Source organism: Elephantulus edwardii, unplaced genomic scaffold (assembly GCF_000299155.1).
Source record: "Elephantulus edwardii isolate Elephantulus edwardi_28Jun2011 unplaced genomic scaffold, EleEdw1.0 scaffold00228, whole genome shotgun sequence".
Classification (NCBI taxonomy): Eukaryota; Metazoa; Chordata; class Mammalia; order Macroscelidea; family Macroscelididae; genus Elephantulus; species Elephantulus edwardii.
In genome coordinates this window covers 2,324,523-2,346,337 of record NW_006399978.1, presented here as the reverse complement: position 1 = coordinate 2,346,337, position 21,815 = coordinate 2,324,523, and the positions used below count along the sequence as shown (strand labels likewise).

The 21,815-nt window shown below is 50.9% G+C and overlaps 1 protein-coding gene across 1 annotated transcript in view; it reads left to right on the top strand.

The window, feature by feature from the left end:
* The window catches only part of COL18A1 (collagen, type XVIII, alpha 1), an 82,673-nt gene that overhangs the window by 47,805 nt on the left and 13,053 nt on the right, over window positions 1–21,815 (top strand). Inside the window, exons 7-31 of the mRNA XM_006898409.1 lie at window positions 219–402; window positions 875–901; window positions 2,146–2,208; window positions 2,314–2,400; window positions 2,616–2,669; window positions 2,787–2,945; window positions 3,864–3,926; window positions 5,167–5,193; window positions 8,307–8,447; window positions 8,995–9,057; window positions 10,441–10,467; window positions 11,266–11,301; window positions 11,837–11,908; window positions 12,172–12,207; window positions 12,676–12,768; window positions 14,485–14,514; window positions 14,631–14,657; window positions 14,786–14,848; window positions 15,198–15,272; window positions 15,857–15,883; window positions 16,367–16,420; window positions 16,547–16,618; window positions 17,148–17,216; window positions 17,824–17,866; window positions 18,470–18,532. Of these exons, the coding sequence (XP_006898471.1) occupies window positions 219–402; window positions 875–901; window positions 2,146–2,208; window positions 2,314–2,400; window positions 2,616–2,669; window positions 2,787–2,945; window positions 3,864–3,926; window positions 5,167–5,193; window positions 8,307–8,447; window positions 8,995–9,057; window positions 10,441–10,467; window positions 11,266–11,301; window positions 11,837–11,908; window positions 12,172–12,207; window positions 12,676–12,768; window positions 14,485–14,514; window positions 14,631–14,657; window positions 14,786–14,848; window positions 15,198–15,272; window positions 15,857–15,883; window positions 16,367–16,420; window positions 16,547–16,618; window positions 17,148–17,216; window positions 17,824–17,866; window positions 18,470–18,532 (1,655 nt within the window). The remainder of the gene's footprint in view (window positions 1–218; window positions 403–874; window positions 902–2,145; window positions 2,209–2,313; window positions 2,401–2,615; window positions 2,670–2,786; window positions 2,946–3,863; window positions 3,927–5,166; window positions 5,194–8,306; window positions 8,448–8,994; window positions 9,058–10,440; window positions 10,468–11,265; window positions 11,302–11,836; window positions 11,909–12,171; window positions 12,208–12,675; window positions 12,769–14,484; window positions 14,515–14,630; window positions 14,658–14,785; window positions 14,849–15,197; window positions 15,273–15,856; window positions 15,884–16,366; window positions 16,421–16,546; window positions 16,619–17,147; window positions 17,217–17,823; window positions 17,867–18,469; window positions 18,533–21,815) is intronic.

Sequence of the window (21,815 nt, the reverse complement as noted above, 5' to 3'; positions counted from 1 at the left end):
CCCATTTTCAATGCCCATGTCATAGTGGGGGAAGGCTTCTAGCCAGTATTGGGGAGAATTTAGTTCCAACGAGGTAAAACCCATCGGTATCCATGCCCTGGAGAGTTCGCCCGCCTCTGTCGTTCTGCAGCACGTGCACGTGGGAGAGCTGCACTCGACTCCTCCCAGCTGTGTTGTGTCTTCTCTCGTTCCTAGCAGGGTCCAAGACGTACATCTCCAGGTCTGAAGGGACAGAAGGGAGAACCAGGAGCCCAGGGCCTGCCTGGCCCACCTGGGCCCCAGGGTCACCCAGGCTCTGCTATCCTGAGACCTGATGGTCCTCCTTTACAGCCTGTCCCTGGGCCACAGGGACCCCCTGGGCCACCAGGGAGGGATGGCACCCCAGGAAAGGACGGCGAGCCGGTGAGTGTGCATTGTCCCTTGGTCAGACTCGGCCCTACCCAGGGTGGTCCAAACAGGAGCTAGAGAGGATGCGGCTGGTATGGTGGGGAGGAGACTCTCAAGAGCAGAGCACAGTACCACAGGAACCCTGGAGATCCAGACCAGTGTTCTCTGGCAGTGCTCAGTCCTTCCCTCAGGAAAGCTGGCAGGCACTGTGACACTGCCAGGCCAGGGCGGGTCACATTCATGTCCAGGAGATGGCAGCCTGGGATCCATAGTGTTCAGACACTGATAGTGTTAGTGAATGAGATTTTTAGTACAAAAAACAGATAACATTAGATGTAAAGGACATCTTTGCTGCCTTGTAGAGAATTGTTTTCCCACGGACAGTTGAGTTTTGTAAGCAAGCTGTACACAGATGTATTCGTGTCCGACTCCAAGCGGGCCCAGAAGGTGTGGTTTCCCGTCACTCACACTCTCCTTGTCCTTCCAGGGAGACCCCGGTGAAGATGGAAAGCAGGTAGGTCGGCTTCTTGCCTCATGTTATCAGAGCCAGGTGTTAGCATTTAAGGGGCCCTGGTGACAGTACATGTTAGACTGTGATCCCAGAGGTCAGCGGCTCGAGTCTAGCAGCTGCTGTGTGAGAGGAGGATGGACAATATCTGCCCGTAGAGATTCACTGTCCCAGAGTTCCTGTCGAGGGTCACTGTGAATCAGAGTCTGCTCCAAGCAGCAGGTTTCGGGGCTTATCCATTACATTTGCACAAGACTGTTAGCCATTTTTTTCTTTTTACCTATGACTTCAAAACAAAATCATTTTGACAAAATAATTTTTTTGTTAAGAACACAGAAATCTAACCATTGACAGAATAATAAGTATGTACGCATTTATTGAAGTATTTAAATGAAAAATGAAAAAGTACGGGTTCAAAATTCTTAGAGCTAAAAGATAAATAATGTAGAATTTGAAGGTGTTTGTCAGGCAAGCCATTGCAATACAGAAGTAGAGAAAATTAAGGTAGAGTCAGCACAAATGTGTCAGCAATTATGGTAAATAAAACATTTCTGCTTTCAGAACTCAATTTGAGGTTTTAGAGATCAGTAAATACTGTTTCCAAGAAACACAAGTAAATACAGGGTGTGTTAATAGGAATTAAAGTTTGGGAAACAGCATAACAGGAAATTGGTAACATAATACAGGTGTTTAGGGTGTGTGTGTGGGGGGGGGTGTATCCAACACACAAGCTGAACACAGTCTTTTCCAAACAATTCAAACATATTGAAAATTTAAGCAACAGGGACTTCTCAGCCTTATTTACCCAAAGTAGAAAACGTACAGGCACATTTTTTGTCCCAGTGTCTCCAACAGCATACAGGTACCCATGTACACAAATGCATGTACGTGGGTATATTACACACACAGGTATACACATACATATAAACACATGCATGTGCACATAAGCACATATTTACACACATAACAAACAGAGGGCTTGGTATTTAGCAGAAATGTCTATGGAGATGCCACATCCAGCATTGTGGCACGGACACACCAGACACTGCTTTGAAGTCTGGGACCCCTTCAGTCAGCATGTCCATCTGAGGGATCTGACCCTCAAGGTGAAAGAGCATGGCTTTTTTCTGGATTCTCAATGCCTATATTGGGTCTGGGCCTCGTGGGAATAGCAGGAGGGTGGACAGGCATTGAGGACATAGATATGACAGATTCTTCCCCTGCCTGCATGACCCTTCTCTGTCTTTCAGGGTGACACTGGGCCTCAGGGCTTCCCAGGAACCCCAGGAGAGATAGGTCCTAAGGGTGAGAAGGTAAGTGTTGGTCTGGCCTGGGCAGTGGCCCCTTCACCCTGTCTGCCCTCTGAGTCTACGGAGCTCATGTGCCCTCGGTACAGTGTACTTGCTCTGTATCCCCAGGGGGACCCTGGGGTTGGACCACGTGGACCGCCAGGGCCCCAGGGGCCTCCAGGACCTCCAGGGCCATCTTTCAGACATGACAAGCTGGTGAGTTCAGACCTGGTGGCAGTCAGCAGGGGTTTCTGGCCCACTGAGTGCTGGGTACTCTTGAGACTTTCCTCATCCGAGTCATAGGGTCTCGGCTCACCTTCTCTTTGCTCCTCTGGATTCTAGAAGCCTGGTGGGGTGTTCGGGCTGGGATGGGGCAGGTCTGCACGCACTGCATTTCTGCTTACCCCACTCTTGGGACACTTTCCCCTCAGACCTTCATCGACATGGAGGGGTCAGGGTTTGGCGGTGACCTGGAGACCCTCAGGGTAAGTGTCCTTGGCAGGGGCGGTATGTGTAGACAGGTCCACTTCCCCTTCAAGGGCAGTAACAAGGTCGATGAGAGATGGGGGTTTCACTTGAGGGTGCTCTTTGTCCATATTCAGGGCCCACGTGGCTTCCCTGGACCCCCTGGACCTCCTGGTGTCCCAGGCCTGCCCGGCGAGCCTGGCCGCTTTGGGGTGAACAGCACGGATGTCCCAGGACCTGCAGGCCTCCCTGGGGTGCCTGGGAGAGAAGGCCCCCCCGGGCGTCCTGGTCTTCCAGTAAGTGCTGCTCTCCTCCCCGGGCCCATCCAGCATGAACCCCCCCACCTGTCCTCTCTCTAGACTCCCTCCTGCCACTCCCTCACCACCCAAACCCTCCTACATCCTTGAAGGGAGGAGTCTCTGTCCACCAGAGGACTGCAGGTGGGTCAGTGGACCTCACAGGGCCTCCTTGCTGATAAGGTAACAGATGGTGGTGAAGGAGGAAGGATCATAAATGATGGTGCTCTCAGATCTTCACCATGGGCCTCTGTATAGAAAGATACACAAGAAGATGTTGCATTGGACTGATTCATCATTTTAGGGAACTTTAGAGACCTTCCTCACTGCCCAGACCCTCAGGGCACACAGAGGACCCAGCAGGTACCTCAACAGCAATTACTGTCATCAAGTCCCATGCCTCCAGTTGCCAGGGTCCTCATTCAAACCTATAGTTCATGAACGCACACAGACCCATTCAAGCAACTGCCCACATCCCTAGCCCTGTGGACGTACCTCCTTGTCGGGTTCAACTTGCACAGAAGCGCTTCACACACCCAGCTGGGCTCTCCTGGCACAAACCCTCAATGGATCAGCCTCTCTGAGTGGAGTTTTTAAGTTAGAGAACATGCCTGGTTTGTGTTTCACCTGCTACCAGACTGCCTTCTAGAGGACGTGGGGCCTCAGCACCCACTTGCCTTCCCAGCATAAGGCAGGCCCATCTCATCTCCCCCAGTAAAACAGCAAGATAAGAAACAGCAGGCAGCCTGAGCCACTCTTGACTTTGGATGGGGTCTCCTGTCAGCACTCGGGCTCCGGCCTGGGATCTGGGAGTGCACGGGATGTCCTGTATGTCCTTGCTTCTCTGAGAACATCTGTGGACATTGTCTACTAATCCATAATTTGTTTTCTAACAACTCTGCTTTTATCTTCTCCCAGGGACCCCCAGGCCCTCCAGGAAAAGAAGGACAGCGAGGAGAGAATGGCCAGAAAGGAAGCCTCGTAAGTCAGCCCACAGATGCCCAGGGGTCCCTGCACAGTGCCATGTGGCAGATGCTCTTCCTGAGAGGTTTTGGGACCTGACAAGGTGATGTTTTGAAGGAGAAACGCCCCAGGATGCCAACACTCAAGGCTGAGGCTTAGGGTGATTTTCCTCCAAAAGCAGCTACTGTTGACAGGACCATCACCCATCGGCCCAAGGGCTTCGAACACCTGAGACTTCTATGAAACTAGGGGCAGCTGGAGCTCAAGCAGAACTCCCCATCAGTTGCCTTTTATTGACCCTTCACTCATACAACCTATGTGTGTTAGAGTCGAATAGCACACTGTAGGGTTTGCAGTGGCTGATTCTTCAGAAGTTGGTTGCCAGTCCTTTCTTCCAATGTGCCTCTGGGTGGACGCCCACCTCCAGCCTTTGGGATGGCAGCCGAGCAGAGTCACCATTTGCACTACCCAGAGAGCTGTTTAAAAATTTAGGACCACAAAATTACTAGTGGGTTTTTTTTTCCATGACAAAATAAGACTAACCTGGATTTTGAATGGTATTGACATTTCACTTGATTTGAAAATTTGTATCATGTTTCAAACTACACCACTAAGGAGGAACTTTTCAAGAGGCTGCTTTGGCCATTTTATCATCAGCTACAGTTCCTGTGGGTTTTCTGTGGCTGCGCCAAAGGCAGACACATGTGACCAATGGAGATGATTCTGAATTTTCCTCTGAACTTGAATGGAAACCAATTTATTTATGGCTGAGCAGAGAGAACCCAGCCATCCCTCCAGTGATTCACTTGTAAGATCATCTGGAGACAATCAAATTAAGAGAATGAACTGATTTGGGCCAAGTGTGGCCTGTTTCACCCTGTGCCAGAGGGTGTTTGCCAGGCCAAACAGCTTGGGATCTGGCACAAAGGGCCACTGTGACCAGCTCCACATGAGCCCCATGTCTACTAGTCATATCCCCAGCAGCCAGGATTATAGCCCAGAGACTGGGATGTGTCCCTGCCTCTCCAGGGGCCCTGTCCTAATGCAGGAGGGGTTGAAATGAGGCACACACATTACATTGGTGTCTTCAGGGGCCTCCATCTCCTTCTCTCTCCTTTCTAGAGAGAAATCCCACACTGCAACAGAATGACTCACAAACCAGGGCCACTGGGTCAGAGCAGATAGTGAATCATTAACTTTGCTGCTGCCTTGTTCAGTGTATGGTTTGTTATATTCACTCCTCTGTCTTGTTCCACAGGGTGAAGTGGGTGCCCCAGGACCTAAGGTACATAAACCACCCTTACGTCTGTCTGGTCAGCTGGGTGAGTGGAGCACTATCCACCATTGTGAGGGAGCACGACACTTCCTCTGCATGCCTGTTTCCGCTCTGGGTTCTATTTGCTATTGAGTTGGCTGCAGCTAATGGTGATCCCCAAACCCCTGTCCTGCAATTCCAAGTGTTTTCTAGTGTTAGGGGCTCATCTTCTGGCGCCATTCTGGACAGTATTCTTTTGTGATTCATAAGATTTTCACTGGCTCATTTTCAGATGTAGGTAACATTGCCTTTATGTGTAGCTTGTATTGGTCTGGAAGCTTCTCTGAAACCAGTCCACCACAGTGGCACAGCAGTGGCATAGCTCTGGTATCACAGCAGCACGGAAGGCCCCACAGCACAGCTAGAAGATGGACGGAGAGGTGACTCCTGGGCTTGGGACTGCTCATCAAATAAGGCTAGAGGTGTTCTGGTACAAGAAAGGAGCATCAGCAGCTTGGTGGAAACGCATTCCCCAGGGAGCTTCCTGAGGGGGGCTGTGAGCCTGCTCTCGGTGGTGCCACCCCAGGGGCTGCGGTCCCAGCAGTTTCCTCTCTTTCACACAAGAGGGTGATCCAGGAGTGCTGGTGCTGGCTTGGCCCAGCTAACAGAGGCTGGAGCCACATTGTGGGTTTTATACTGAGGTCATTCAACAGCCGGTGCCTGGGAGAGAAATATTTCAAACTACCTTGGTTAATGGCTTTGGGAATATTTTCTTAGAGGCTCTGTCTTGCCTGAGGGCTAGAGGTGGGCCAGATCAGACTCCGCCAGACCAGAGGCTGCATGTTTGCCTTGCCTCTGACTCTAGGCTGTCCAAAATCAAAGACTGGCCTAAAGGACCTGGACCTTCCCTAGACACACGCCTGGGGTTCAGGGCCACTTCCTGACCAGAGCAGATGACTTATCAGTGCTGAGTCAGGCAGAGGGTGGAGGGGCCACCTGGAGACTGGGGACTTCCAGCACAGTGGGGAGCTGTGATCCCCACTACAAACAGGCTGAGAGAAGTCCCCTCAAGACTCCAGCCCCACTCAAGTCAAAACTGTGGATGCCACTGATTTCCCTCGGGCTGGGAACTGGAGGGTGGATGCAAGCCAGAGACGTCCACAGCAAGGCAGAGGCGCCGTCTGCCGGGGAATCTGCCCCGCAGTGATGCAGACTCCGGGCTGGGGCCACAGGGTGAATCTTCGTTGAGACAGATGTCATTGAGTGAAGGAAGGAATAGGAACTAAAAAAGGGGCTTGTGTGTTACAGAAAGCCCAAAAGAGAGACCAGAAAGTGGATTATGCTTAAAGGAAGTGTGTACGTGTGTTGCTGTTAGTTGCCCTCAGATCTGTTCCGTCCGACTCGTGTTGTGCTACAGAGTAAACTGCTCCATTGGGCTTTCTCCGCTGTAGTCTAGTAGAAGGAGATCACTAGGTCTGTCTTCCTCAGAACCTCTGACGAGGTTCAAACCACCAACCTTAAGGTTAGCAGGCTAGTGAAAAGCATTTCAGCTGCCTAGAGAGGTCTGGTGGCTTCATGGTGAGGGGTTTGAGCCCACCAGCTGCTCTGCAGGAGAACAACGGGCATTGCCCTGCTGTACTGTTTACAGCCTCTGAAACCCGCTGGAGGATCAGCTATGAGTTGTTTCCAATTCAACAGCAATGATTTTATTCATTTTTGCTTTTTTTAAGTTAAGTTTATATATATGTATAAAAATACATGTGTACATACATGTGTTTATACAGATACACACACATGCATAAGGAGCTCTGGTGGCCGAGTGGCAAGAAGCGGTGCTGCAATTCCCAAGGCACATGGTTTGAATCCACCAGCTGCTCCACAGGAGAAGGACAGGCAGTCTCCTCCTGTCAATTAACTGCTTCTTAAAACCCACCGGAGGGTCAGCTATGGGTCGCTTCTGACTCAGTGGTACTCAACAGCAACATCAACAACCTTAATAAAATGAGCACTTGAGCAAATCTGGTGACAACATGTTTAAGGTGATAGCAATCTGGTAAAGTGGACAGGAACGAGGAATAAAGTAATAGGAAACATCCCCCATCCACCCACAATGATTGTGGTAAAAGGATGAACAATATTTCCAGAGGTGGAGGCCATATCAGTAGGTAGCAAATGTGCATGCAGGGTGAGGCGACCCCTTTCCACTGGGGGAGGGGACAATAGAATGTAGGGCAGACCCTGTGTCTGAGTGCGGGCTGTGGGGAGGTGGCACCTGCAGCCCTGTGCAATCATGTGGCCTTTCTCCCATGGACTGAATTCATGGCAGTGACTGGCAGGGCCTCTTTGTGCCCTAGTTGTGTACCTGCTCATCTCAAGATTCCATTTCTTGTTCCCCTGAAGCCAGGAGAACACTGGGATCATTCCCATTTTGTAGAAAGGGACACAGAGGCTTGAAGTGGTTCAGTGCCCTTGCTGGGACAGAGCAAGGCTTGTGTGTGACTAACTCTGCACTTGAGATATTTGCATAGCCCTCTCAGCCCTTCAAAACACCTCAAACCAGTTCCTGCTGAGCACTGGTCACTCCCACTCTGCGATGGGCAGGGCCAGTGTGCGACAGACATGCTCCTGTACTGGTCTTGACTCCACTTTCTCCTCAGGATCCTGTGGACTGAGATCAGAGGGTGCATTGTGACCACTGGGCAGTACCAGTGGTCCAGGGCACTGAGGCTGATCCTCAGCCCTGACTCTCTAAGCTTCCCTCTCTTCTCTCCTCCTCCTCCTTCCAGAGCTGCACCCTTCCTCACTCACCTCAGCTCCTCTTTGTTCTCTCACCACCACCTGCCAGGGGCATAGGCGGAGGTAATGCGGCCTCGGGCAGCATGCTTGCCCTGTGAATGGCGTGCCTTTGGGCTAAACGCTGAGGCATGTATCTGTGTTTTGTATCTGAGTGAATGCAGTTACCTCATAAATCAGCAGGACAAGATAGTCCAGGTGTGCCTTGCTTTGTGGAATGTTCAATACCCATCTGTGCATTTTCAGATGTATTTTAACCATAAGTGAAGGCTAGGGTACCATGACTGGCATTGAGTTCAGTTGAAACCTTAAGAACAGAGAGTCACCTGCTCCCTCCTCCCTATCTGCAGGGAGATCAGGGAGAGCCTGGCCCCATTGGTGCTCCTGGGAAGAATGGTGTGGCAGGAGCCCCTGGACCAGCTGGACCTCAAGGACCCCCAGGGCCCCCTGGGCCGCCTGGGCCCCCTGGACCAGGATTTGCAGCAGGATTTGTGAGTACCGGCCATTCTTGATGTGGTCACCTGGCTCTGCGCTTGCCCCGGTGGCCCCCTCCTATCTCGGGCATCTAATAAGCCAAGTGCACTTTCCAGGCACTGATTGCCGGCAGGGCCTCCTCCCATTCCCACTGTTTGTGTATGGACCACAGCCCTCCTCCACTGGCCATCCCATGACCATGGATCATATGCATGGACAGTACCCAGGACAGACCAGGAGGGGGCAGCCCTCTCCCTGCCTCCCTCTTTGCCTCCCATAAGGGAAGAACCTGGGTGCTGGTCCTGCTCCTGCCCGTTTGTTGGAGACTCTGCATTTTCTCCAGAAGGGACCTACAGCCCGTCCTGAGCACACCCTATACACTCACCTAAAGCAGGAGTGAATATACTACATCTGGGAGAACCAGGGGGGTCCTAGCAGGTCCTTCTATCAACAGCACCTCAAGATACTATCCTCACCAACTCCAAGGCTGCTCTTTATCCTTAGAGCATCCTTTAAGGAGAAAAGCAGCCCTGAGTGTCTGTCTCTCCTATGTTTTCCCTCTAGGACGACATGGAAGGTTCTGGAATGCCCTTCTGGTCAACATCTGGAGGCTCCGTTGGGCCGCAGGTATAACCTATGGACAAGTCCGTTGGTATCCAGAGGCTTGTAGATGAAGTCAAGTCATTAGATTTCTCTTGTGGCTCTAATTTTAGAAATAGTATTGTTTGACTCAAGTGAGGTTCAAACTGGACAGAAATCGGGGCATTGCTGTGAGCCCCCTCTAGGGTCTGCACAGCACAGGCAGGGCCAGGCTCTGTAGGGATGACCGTGGTTGAGATTCCTAAACCAAGTTGGGGGCCTGATGTTCCCCCATGCCTCACCAGGTGGTAATGCCCTAAAGCCGCAGCAGAGCAGTTGAGGTAGGGAGATGGGAGTGTGGAGAGGATGGGAGGGATGGCTGCTTCTCAGGGGCCCAGATCAAGGCACCACCTGCCAAATACAGTACTCATGGTACCAGAGTCGTGTACCGTAGACCTGGGCACTGGGAGCTGCAGAGCCAGTCTTCATCCCCCAAGAACTGTGTCTGAGGGCAGTGCATGGTTGGGACATCCCCTTTAGTGTGAGCAAGATGAATGAGAACAATTAATTAGGTAGAACCAGATCCCATAGCAGGGTGATCATTTCACACTTTCAAATTTCCCCCCCTCATATGTTGGGAGGGACAGCACAGGAGTGGAAGACCCTTGATGAGGTGGATTGGTTCAGTGACGGGGTAATGGGGGTAGGTATGTTAGAGACAGTGAGATTGGCACAGGATAGAGCAAGGTTTAGGGCTCTTGTACATAGGGTCGTTATGAGTTGCAGGCAACTCGATAGCACATAGCAATATATATTGGGGGAAAATGTCTACTTTTTTGTTAGTAGTACTTAGCAGCATTCACGTAAGATGAGCAAATGTGAACCACGTATGGCAGGACTGTTGTTCAGACAGGGGTGGGGATGAGCGCATGGTCAGTGGTGTGGGGTGGAGGTTGTGGAGTACAGCCCTCTGATTTTGGTGAACAGCTCTAATGGCGTCAGTTTCTGGAGGGGAAACAGTGAGGCTGTTTCCTGATCATGAACATGACTTGAAAATTGAAAGACCGTTTCAAGATCAGCTCTGAGAGCCACAGCTGGCCAAAGCCCAACACGACCACCTCACAGCGCTGGGATGGCTCAAGGACAGCACTCACGTGGTTGTAGGGATGTGTTTGTTCATGTTTTGAGTTAACTAAAATGCACCTGTGGAGGTCCTCAGGATCACCCACGTGATCTGGAGACATGATGAGGTGTCAGCCCACTGAGGTACTGAGCCCAGTGTGCCAACTGGCCTTGTGAAGCCCATGCACCCTGAGGCAGAGCTGAGGACAGCCACCACTTGGAGGTCTTCATGGGCCTCAGTCTGGGGCTTAAGTGTTCTTCAACCCTCACAGCAGGGCCCTAATGCCACTCTTCCTTCTCTGTCAACAGGGAACGATCGGCCTGCCAGGACTCAAGGTCAGTGAGGCTTAACTGGGGCCCACCTCCCACCTAACCTCCACCCGACAGCCCACCATGATTCCTGACCCCAAGAACTTTGCAAATGATGGAGAAGCCTAGAAGGGAAATAAAGCTGTGTGAGACTCCTCCCTGAACATTACACAGCTAAAGTGGGTGGCTTTAGCCCACCTGTTAAGGCACCATGAACAGAGTCCTCCCTGGTTTCCAGCTCTGCAGTGCATTTGCACTTGAGCAGAAAGATGATCTAAGAAGGAACCCATGTCAGACTCCCACACCTCCCATCAGCCTCAGGGACAGCGAGGTCCCTGCTTGGAGCAGTGAAGCTGGCTTTTCCCAAATAGTGGTGACCATCACTCTCAGGCCTCATACCTGGAGGACAAGAGCCCACTCCCCTTGTCTGCACTGCAGACCCCATTCTTCTTTGTGATGCATGCCCAGCAGGATGTAGGCAGGAGGGCCCAAAGTGAGATACCTTGGGGCTGAGTGTAGGGTGGGAATAGCAGAATGGTCACGATGTTGCAAGGCACATGACTTTCAGAACAGTCCAGACCATGTGCCCATTAGCATGTGACATACTGACGTTTTGCAAAAGAGGCCTCAGGTGCCCTTTGCATCAGCTGTTCTATGTCTCTAGGCTTGAGCTCTGGAGTTCTAGAAGGGGCCTCTGCTCATGGCTCCCGAAGGAGTGGAAGGCTTGTGAGATGTCACCTGTGGGGGAGCAGGGGAGTACATGGGGGTGCTACTTGGGAGTGGCCCAGTACATGTACTGCACTCAGAGCCCTTCATCTGTTTTAGGGAGATCCTGGAATGGCTGGGCCACCTGGAGTCAAGGTGAGAGCCTTTCCTCGGACTCAAAAGCATGATAAGCCCCAGTCCAACAGTGAGGGAATGGGCTGCAGCTCCTTCAGTAGCTCAGCCCCATTGCCTGCTCTATGTACATGAGGTGACATAGGCATGTCGCAAGTGTCCAGTCAGACCCCAAAGCCAGAGCAAGGACTGCACAAATAGTGCTCCCGTCAGGATGAAGTGTCACTCCCACTCATCGTCGTGAACCTTCTCAGCATCTTCTACCAAGACTTGTCTGTTTCACAGGCAGTCTCTCAGGGTCCCATTGTGCAGAGCCTTGTCCGCTCCTAGACTCTGCTCCACCCCTCCTCCGCTCTGCTGCTGCATCCTGAACTGACCAGCCCTCTGCCTGGTGCTGGCCTTCGCTGCTCATCTGCCTCTTCACCCGCCCCAGCCCCCATGGCCTGAACAAGTGGATGCTAGGACGAGGTCATCCTTAGCGGGCACCGTGGCTCTTCTTGAGAGCCTGTGTGACTGCAGCCATTTGCCTGAGCTGGGTTGCTTCTCACATTGGTTCCAGGGTGAAGTAGGACAGAATGGTGCTCCTGGATATCCTGGTGTCCCTGGAAAAGATGGTGCAGCTGGGCCGCAGGTGAGCGGGACTTCTAGTAGATCGCCTGGAATGCGTATGGGGTCCTCTCTACTGACCCTGTCCTGGGAGCCCCCAGAGAGAATACAGCTCCTACAGATTGACACAAAGATGACAGCTGACACCCAGGCCCCTCCCAGGCCCCCAGGAGCTTGGTCCTCCATCTGATGTATCCTTGGAACTTCTGCAATCATCAAGCGGCCAACTCATTCAACTTGGCTCTTGTTTCTGTTCATGATAAATTCTCTTCTTCCCATCTTCTGTAGGGACCAAAAGGAGATAAAGGGAGTCAAGGAGAAAAGGTAAGAGAGTACAGTGAGGGCGTATCTTCTTGGGATGGGAGCAGAAGGTGTTCTCTGTCCACATACCCTGCCACAAGTGGCCTCAGTAACTCAAGGATGAGGATTCCTCCAGTTGGAAGTGGTGTCTGTCAGTGCTGGGGTACATGTGTCCCCTTTCAGACTCTACCCTGCAAGTGGAGGGCCCCTGAGGACTGGGGCTATAGAGTATGTGGGTTTCCTCTTGGAGACTATTCTCTAAGCAGGAGAGCTCTGAGGTCAGGGATATGGAGTATAGTGGTCTCTAGGGACTTGAGGTAGGTGTCCCTGCTCAGAATCTTTCCTCTCTGGCAGAGGGGACCCTAAGGCTACTAATCTGAGCCCCCAGGTGCCACCTCATACCCTGTGGTCTTTAGGGTACTAGCTGGAGTATCCATGACAGGTCACCCTTCACAGAAAACAAAGAGCTAAAGATGAGGCATTCTCTTTCAGGGTGACCCAGGCAAGGATGGCGTGGGGAAGCCTGGCCTTCCAGGACCCCCGGGACCCCCAGGACCTGTGGTCTACATGTCGGTGGAGCAGGACGTAAGGACAATGTGTGGGCAGGCATTCTTCCTGCTCAGACTTTCACCCCTACAGCTTAATTTGCACCTATATCAGGCAGATCCCCAAACTCTTGGGGATTAAGGGCCACCAGTATTGGCCTTACTCTATGGACTGACCCCCAAAGATGCTTGGTGCCCTAGTTTCCCATCCTGTTGGTTCTATTCAGAATGAATAACTGGCCTTCTTCTGGCAAGACTTTAAGAAAAGGAAAAAAGATAAGGTTGGGAGACCAGGCATTTGCAGGAATTCCCCAGCAGGGAAGAAGTTAAAATGGAAAGTCCATATTAGGGAGTCTGAGAAACCATCATGCCCCAAGTATCCAGTGTGGACATGTGGTCCTGTATTTTAAGGACCAGGCAGCACAGACCACTTGGTGCTCCCATCACACATATCAGGTGTGTCCTCAGAGCCAGCCTGACCCTCAGTGGTTCCCATGTGGTGAAGATGGACCCTTCCCTCTCTTTGTAAATACTTCTTGTCTGGTTAGTGTGTGCACATACATAGCAATAATAATGGAAACATTACATCCAAAGATGGTCCCAGAGAGCCAAGATAGGCACTGCAGTTGAGGGTCTTCATCCAAAGACGTTGTTGTTAAGTGCTGTTGAGTTGCACATGACTCATAGTGACCCTATGGACAAAAAACCTGAGCCCCATTCTATAACTATCATTGTTTTGCTCCATTCATAGAGTTTTCAGAAGCATGTCGTTTAGAAAGTGTATGCCACTCCTGCTTCCAAGCTTGTCTTGGTCTATGAGCTCTGCCTAACACTCTCCACTATGGGCAACCAATATGGCATGTGACACCGCATTAAGCGTCACAGCAACCCCAAGTTACCGTAGTACAGCAGATTGACAGACCAGTGCTGTACCACTTAGAAGAATGTTCATCCCAAACACAGTTAAGATCAATCAACTCACACGTGATTGTGAACCAAAAAAACCCAACAAAACAAACCCAAGCAGTCCACACCTGAACCTCAAACAAAACAAGAGAACCCACCTTCCAGAATCCAGGTTTCACATATGAGCCTCCAAACTGGAGACTTAGCTGGGGCCCAGCCAACTTTTTAAATACAAAGGCCCACCCACCAGGTCCTGGTTGACTCTAAACAAGAGCCTTCCAGCCTACAGCTCATTGTTAGCTAAATCCAGCAAATCAAATCAGCTCACACACAATTATGAACAAAAAAAAAAACCATAAAACAACCACTCCACACCCAGTGCTCAACCAAAACAAGAGATACCACCTTACAGATCATGCCCTTAATCCTATAACTTGTAACCCAAAAAATGTTGATAGCCAATCATCAGAAAAGGTAAAACCAAACAAAAGTTGGTTCTTTGGTGAAGACCTCTCAGGTTCCAGAACATTCCTCTGTCCTGGAGACCCTTTAGGGTTTTCTTTAGGGTTTCTCAGCTACCCTACCATTGCCTAGAAGCCCTGAAGATGCCTGCTGGTACAATGTTGCATTTGAGTATGTCACCCCACCTCCAGTGCCCTATAAATGCAGGTCCTGCCCAGGGATCCCTAGACAAGCTCAAAAAGCCAGAAAGATTTGTGAAAGCAAAGTTTTCTTTGTGAATTTAGTTTGGGATATTGTTCTCTTGGTGCTCCTGGGGGAAACACAATGAGGGCTGGATTTTCATTTTCTTTCTCATTTTCATTTGTATATTCTCGTGACTTGCTGACAGAAGGCGATAACAAGTGTGCCGGGACTCGAGGTATGAGCAGTCCTTGTTCCTACGGAATATGCCCTTGACTTGGCAGGGCTGGTGTTTGTGGGGTGTGTGGTGCCAGGTTGACCCCACAGTTGATGAGTCCGTCATCTTCCCTGCAGGGCAGGCCGGGGTATGCGGGCCTCCCCGTAAGTAGTCTTGAGCTCTCACTGTGGGCCAGATCCTGTGCTGGGACTGCAGTGGGAGGGAGGTGGTCCTCTATAGATGGTGGGGGATGCCCATGGGGTGCTCCACTCCTGCCTGACTTCCTTTGTAGGGACCGGCTGGCCCAAAGGGTGACTTGGGCTCCAGAGGTGAGCCTGGCTTCCCAGGGCAGAAGGTGAGGACATAGGGCCCCTCTCTTCAGGGTTCCCCCATGAAGACTCTCTTTGAGATCCCTCCACAGGACTCCTTTCTTTGGGTCCTCCCATGGGGTAGGGCCTGGACATACTTTAGTGGGGAGTCTTGGGGAGCCCCCACAGTGTCCAGTGGTGTTATATCTACCAAGTTTTGACTGGCTGTGGTGGCTGATTGTATTCCTGCATTCTCTCTACAAAGACCACCTCTTGCTGAGCCTCTTTTTGGCGAGATCTTCCCAGTTGGGCCCTAATTTGGGGCTTTCCCTAGCTAGGGGTGAAGGCTACTTGGAAAGAGTGGTTGACCCTAGCTGGGACTATCTGCCTTTCCAGGGTGAGAAGGGTGAGCCTGGCACCATCTTCAACCCTGACGGCACCGTCTTGACCCCTGCCCAGAAAGGAGCCAAGGTGAGGGCAAAAGGCATGGAGTCTGGGGCCATGGACACAGCTCTGAGGGGTGTCCTCCTGAGAGAGGCTGATGACTGCTGAGGAGAGCCATCTTTGGTGTGCATCAGGATCTGCAGAGAGCCTCCCTGCATGCCCCTTCTGTGCCCTGGATCTAACCCATCCTAGTAGGTGACCATATAGCCAGGGTCGTAGAGAGGGTCTGAGAGGAGCTGGACCCAAGCTCATAGCTGTGATGGCAGACTAGCAGGCCTAAGAGCAAAGTGGAACCCTGAACTGCAAGTGGTCATGGGGCCCTGTACCCACCCCCACAAGTTAACTCTGTTGCTGCCTGGCTTTGCTTCAGAGATCTAGACTCACATGAATCAGGAAGGGCCCCGCACTGCCATGCAGCTCCAGAGAGCACACAGGCCAGGCCCCTCCAGCACCTAGCAGAGTCTAGACAGCAGGACTTCAGGACCACCATGCTCATGTGCTGACCAAACCCAAAACCCAGCTCACAACCTTCTTCCCTTTCAGTGCCTGCCTCCCCAGCAGCAGTGTAGCCACAGCCACACTGACTCAACCTCTTGCTTATTTCTCTTCAGGGCGAGCCAGGCTTCCGAGGACCTCCGGTGAGTTTGAGCTGACATGCCTCAAGCATCTCAGGGACACTGGGCAGTCATGGTCATGACCTGTGGCTTGATGATGTAGACAGGCCACAGAGCAGCATAATAGCACACCAAGGTCAACACACTGGAGGTGCTGCCATGCAGAGACTTTAGGGCTAAGGGATAGAGGGCATGCTCTAGAACCTTCTGTGGCCCCAAGCCAGCCCTCTCCAACTTGCATCTGAACCAAGGACCCTGTGTTCCTGGGGTGAGGACTGAGCTCATGTCGGTTCTCTGCACACCCTGGTATGAATGCACGTTTACACACAGGCTGAACCGCACTAGGCAGGACTGAGGGCGCTGCTGTGTTCCTGTGCAGAAAGCCCTGTGAAATGCTAGAAGGGGTCCAGCTGAGTTGGCTGAGAGGGAGAGGGGGCTCTGGGACCTGTACCCCAGCTCCCCTCAGTGTGACTCCCCTTCTGACTACAAGTGTCCTCTGCTTCGTAGGGCCCCTACGGACGACCTGGGCATAAGGGCGAGATTGGCTTTCCTGGGCGGCCGGTGAGGATTCCAAGGACTGGGGCAGGGGCTCTGGGGTCGGGACCCCTGGGAGGCTGCAGGGATGATGCTGAGACTGAAGAGGGCAGGGGGGTGTCACACTACTCAACTGTTCTGTCTGTGCCTCAGGGCCGCCCAGGGATGAACGGTCTAAAGGGAGAGAAAGGGGAGCCTGGCAGTGCTGGTGCTGGATTAATGCAGGTAAGGACCCTGGGGACCAGGAGTGTCACAAACACTGGAGACTAGGAGGGTCCACCCATGCAGACACACCTCACTAGAGCCCAATCCGAGGGGCCCTGCAGCTACACTCACTTCATACAGCTCCTCTGACATAGTCACAAACACACACAGCACTTATAAACATGTTCATTAAGGCAAACATCATACACACACCCACACAACTTAGGGCTCATGCATGAGCTTTTTAAAATCTCAAATGTGAGGCCATTCACGCACTGCAGCTTATCTGCCCAAGACCAGCCCTGTCCCAGGTCAGCCAGATTCCTTATAATTCAGACAGTGTTGCATGTCCCCACCTCTGTGGAAATACAAAAGGGACAGTGCTTTTCCTTATAGGGGTTCAGGGTCATGAGCAATCTGGGTACAGTTAGTATCACCAGCTCATTGAGTTTGTAACCTCACAGTGATGTGCAGAGATGCTCTTACCTGTCTCTTCTCATTGCGGTGCCCAGGGTTGTGCACTGCTGATCAGTCCTTTACCTCCCCACAGTGTCCACCTGGACCCCCAGGCCCTCCAGGGCTCCCAGGCCCTCCTGGAATGCCTGTCTACGACAGCAACGTAAGTGTCCAGGCTCCCAGAGTCCCTGCCACTCTCATACTCCCCGCCCCTTTGACTCCTTACAGAGAATCTCAGGGAAACTTCAGATCTCCTTTCCTTCCTACTGGGGAGGTCGGTGCAGGTGGGCATCCATCAACCTGGGTTCTAGGGTGTGTCTGAGATAGGCAAGCTGAGTGTGAAGTTCATTCTTTGATCAGGTATGTGTCCCCAACCCCCCCAAGAAGACCCTTCAGGCCCCACCTAATTTTGGAGGCTGCCCTGAGGGGCACTTACTAGCTAAGTCCCACAGTGAGGGGACTTTCTAGGCTGTGGGGCACCCCTCCATTCAGGCACTGCTGAATGCTTGATCCCCATGGCACTGGGAAATAGGCAGGATCCTCATTTCACAGATTCCAAAACTGAGCTTTTGGAGAAATGAAGCAAACTGACTCCTAGGAATTTTCCCTCCATGCCCCTGTGGCCTTGTCTGTGCAGAGGGTCAGATGCCTGTGTAGTCTTACAGAGGGTCTTGGGAGATCCTTCTGGGCTCAGGGAACCCCTAGCGGGCAGTAACCTTAATCTTCATAGTGCCGCTCCCTCTGTGCTCACATGGCCCCTTCCTCTGCAGGCATTTGCCAACTCCGGCCGCCCAGGGCCTCCGGGATTGCCAGGTAAGGATGCCTGGGGAGCAGCATGTACCTTTAGGCCACAGGCAGGAAGTTGGAGTGGCAATGAGTCCCTCTGCCCTGCAGCACAGCTGGCAGCTAGAGGCAGTAGGGTACCACCATCTTTTGCAGAGATGGAGTGAAATTGATACCAGGCGTAGGGATTACTTTAGAGATCCTGGGCATTCCCATCCCTGGGCCCCCCCATGCAATCCGGATACCCAGTCCTCACTGACTCGCATCCCTCTTCCTGCCTGGCTCTTCTGCTCTGTCCAGCTCTCAGACAGTCCATTCCATAGGTGGAGTGCTCGCTGGATTGAGCACCTGTTATCTTGAGTTCAGACTCTGCTCCTGTCCGAGCATGGGCAGAAGGGCCTGATCCTTGCTGTTCTTGGTACAGGTCCCCTCTGCCGGGGTGTGAGGGTTTCCTGGGGGATCCCTGTGGGACATGTACTTCTGCCATTCTCAAGCTTTGTTCTGACTGTCCCCACCACCTAACATCCCCTTCCTGGTGTAGGCCCAGCCACTGGGAGTAGAGGGTAGAACAGAACACTGTCCCACAGCCCTGACAGTCGCTTTTAGTAAAGGGCTTCATCTCCTTTCCCTAAGGGTTCCAGGGACCTTCTGGACCAAAAGGCGACAAAGGAGAAGTGGGCCCCCCTGGACCCCCAGGTACGAGAGCTCCAGGTGCTCCAGCTAAAGGAGATGGACGGCACCTGCCCTCAAAGTGGGGGTCACTGTTGCATACTTCCTTGATTACAGAACCCTTCCCTGCATGGTGACAGGGCTGGTGAGCTGCATTGCTCTGCATGAGGCCCAGATCTCAGGGGGGAGCCTGTGCCCTGGGCTCAGGGCCTTGACTCTCTTCCTGGTAGGATGCACCCCCTCACTATAGAACAGGGTGGCTCCCTTCTTTGTACCTCCCAGAGGCGGGCAGGTAGGTAGGATGTCACACCCCTCCCCCCCAAACGCTATGGAGCAGGGTGGCTCCCTTCCTCTTCACACCTCCCAGAGATGGGCAGGCATGCAGAGGGTCAGTGGTGGTCCTGAGGTGCCCCACCCCTCCCAGCACTGCATCTCACATTCCGGACTTGGGTGAGATTCCCAGCAGATGAGATACACCAGAAGAGAAAATAGGGGAGCTAAATTGGTGATGGGAACAGAACCTCTGATGGCCAGAAGACTTGTACAAGAGAGAGTGCCCTGGAGAGAGGCAGCATGCAGAGACATAACAGCTAACAACGTGAAAATTGACAAAAGATCCAGAAAGCGTCGTTTAAATGCAAAGCTTCCACAATAAAGCCGACATAGGGCTCCTCAACAAAAGTGAGAGTTAGCCAGAAGACCATAAAGTGATTTTTAAAAGTTGAAAGAAGTCTCTAATTTAGGATCACACAGCCAATGAAAACGTCATTCAAAAAGAGGGTGGGATGGTGGCGTGAAATGAAGGCACCAGAGCTCAGCCCTCCGTGGCCAGCGAGGGACTCCAGGCAATAGGACGGATGCTAATGCAAGTACAGAGATGCTGGAAGGAAGGAGGAGCAGAAGAAGGACAACTTGAGCCAGCAGGGCCCACCTCCACCCCCTGCCCATGGCCTGTGGGTAGTGAGAGAAGTCGCAGCCCCCTGGGCCCTCACTGTCAGGGAGGCAGTGAGAGTGCTTGCTGACTTACACGGTCGCACTTTAGAGTCAAGGATGCACGTTATGATCATAAAATAAGCCAAGAACAGGAAAAGAATGTCCCACCAGTAACCTAATGTACTGAAGGGAATAAAAAATATTAAACCTTTTGGCCTTAAAAAAAGGTAAAGAAGGACAGAAAAAGGAGGTAAAAATTACCCAAAACACAAAACCCTGGTGATGTAAATAAATAGTAGTAAGTTATTAGATGTACTGTAAGATATGGAAGACTAGAATTGAGAACATATTCTTGTTAAGGGACTAACTGTCCAGCAAAATGAAAACAAAACTACATTCTACTTTTAGAGACATTTTAAACATGAGAATTCAAAAGCTGAAGGTGAAAGGAAGGAGAAAATGTGCTAATAAGAAGAGTTGACAGATTGTTTAAGTGTGACTGCAAGTGTGATGATGGTGTGTATCTGTGAGAGTATGCAGTGTAATCTGTGCGAATAGATGTATGTCTGAGTGCGTAGGGGTGGGTGTGTTTGTGTGTGTGTGAGAGAGAGAGAAACTGAAGTATATCTTAAGGCAAGAAACATTGCCATAAATGAAGAAGGAATTTTCGTAGGGAAATATAGTTAGCAGGGTTACTGTGTCAGTCCATCTCATCTGGGGTTGTCTTCTCCTGCACTGACCCTCCACTCTTCCAAGCATGATGTCCTCCTCCAAGGACTAGTCCCTCCTGGGAGCATGTCCAAAGTGTATGAGATGGAGCTTCAAAATCCTTGCCTCCAAAGAGCAGCCTGGTTTCACACTCTAGGATAAACCTGTTTGTTCTCTTGGCAGTCCATGATATGCTCAATACTCCTCCAGCACCACAACATCAATTATTCTTCTGTTATCTTTGGTCATTGTCTAGCTCTCTGATGCATAGCAAGTAATTGTGAAGGCCATGGCCTAAAACCGCCATACATTTGTCTCTAGACTAACACTTGCTTTTTAGTGCTTTTGAGAGGTCCCTGACAGCAGCAAATTTCCCTATTGTAATTCATCTTTTGATTTCCTGACTGCTGGTGCCAAGAGTGTTGATTGTGGAGTTGAACAAGCTGAAATTGTTAACAATTTCAGTCTCTTCTCCATCTATCATGGTGCTGCCAGTTGGCCCAGTGGTGAGATTCTGTCTTTTTGATGTTGAGCTTCAATTCATATTGAAGACTGCAGTCCTTGATCCTCTGCAGGAAATGCTTCAGGTCCTCTTTAGTTTCAGTGAGCAAGTTTGTGTTATCTGCATAACGTAGGTTATTGATGTTGCTACAATCCTGATGCCACATTTCTCCTCATAGAGCCCAGCCTCCTAAGTTATCTATTCTATATACAGATTGAAAAGGTATGGAGACTGGATGCATCTTTGATGCACTCCTTTCCTGATTTTGAACCATGCAGTGTTTCCTTGCTCTGTTCTGGCCACTGTTTCCTGGTCCAAGTATAATTTTGGCATGAGCACAATCAGGTGTTCTGGGATTCCTGTTCTCTTCAAGCTTAGCCACAATTTGTTGTGATCCACACAGTCAAATACCTTTGCATAGTCAATGAAGCACAAACATTCCTTTAGTACTCTTTATTTTCAGCCAAGATGTCTCTGGTGCAAAGGCCTCTTCCAAATCTGGCCTGTATTTCTGGTAGTTGTCTATTGATGTACTGTTCCAGTCATTTTTGGATAATCTTCAGCAAGATTTTGTGTGCATGGGATATCAGTGATTTTGTGTGATGATTTCCCCACTCTGCTAGGTCACCCATTTTTTGAATGGAAACAAATATGGATCTCTTCCAGTCATTTGACCAAGTAGTTGTCCTTCAGATTTCTTGGCACAACTTGGTGAGCATGTCCAGGGTAGCATCTGTCTGTTGAAATATGTCAATTAGTATTCCATCAATTCCTGGGGCCTGATTTTTTTGCCAATTCTTTCCAAGCAGTCTGAACTTTCTCTTTCATCAACATTGTCTTTTGATATTATCTTGTTTCATGACATTCTTCTGTGTCAACCAATTCTTTTTTGGTACAGTGGCTCTGTGTACTCTTTTGTGATGCTTCCTGGGTCATTCCACATTCTGCCTTCAGCATCCTTAAGTATTGCAACTCTTCAGTTCAGTTCAGTTTATTCTTCAGTTCTTTCAGTTTAAGAAATGCTGGGCAAGTTAGGCCCTTTTGGTTTTCTGACTCAAGTTCTGCACATTACATTTTAATACTTTGTCTTCTAGTAGTGCCCTTTGAAATCTTCTGTTTAGCTTCTTAATTTCTCGATTCCTTCCATTTGCTTTTGCTTCTTGATTC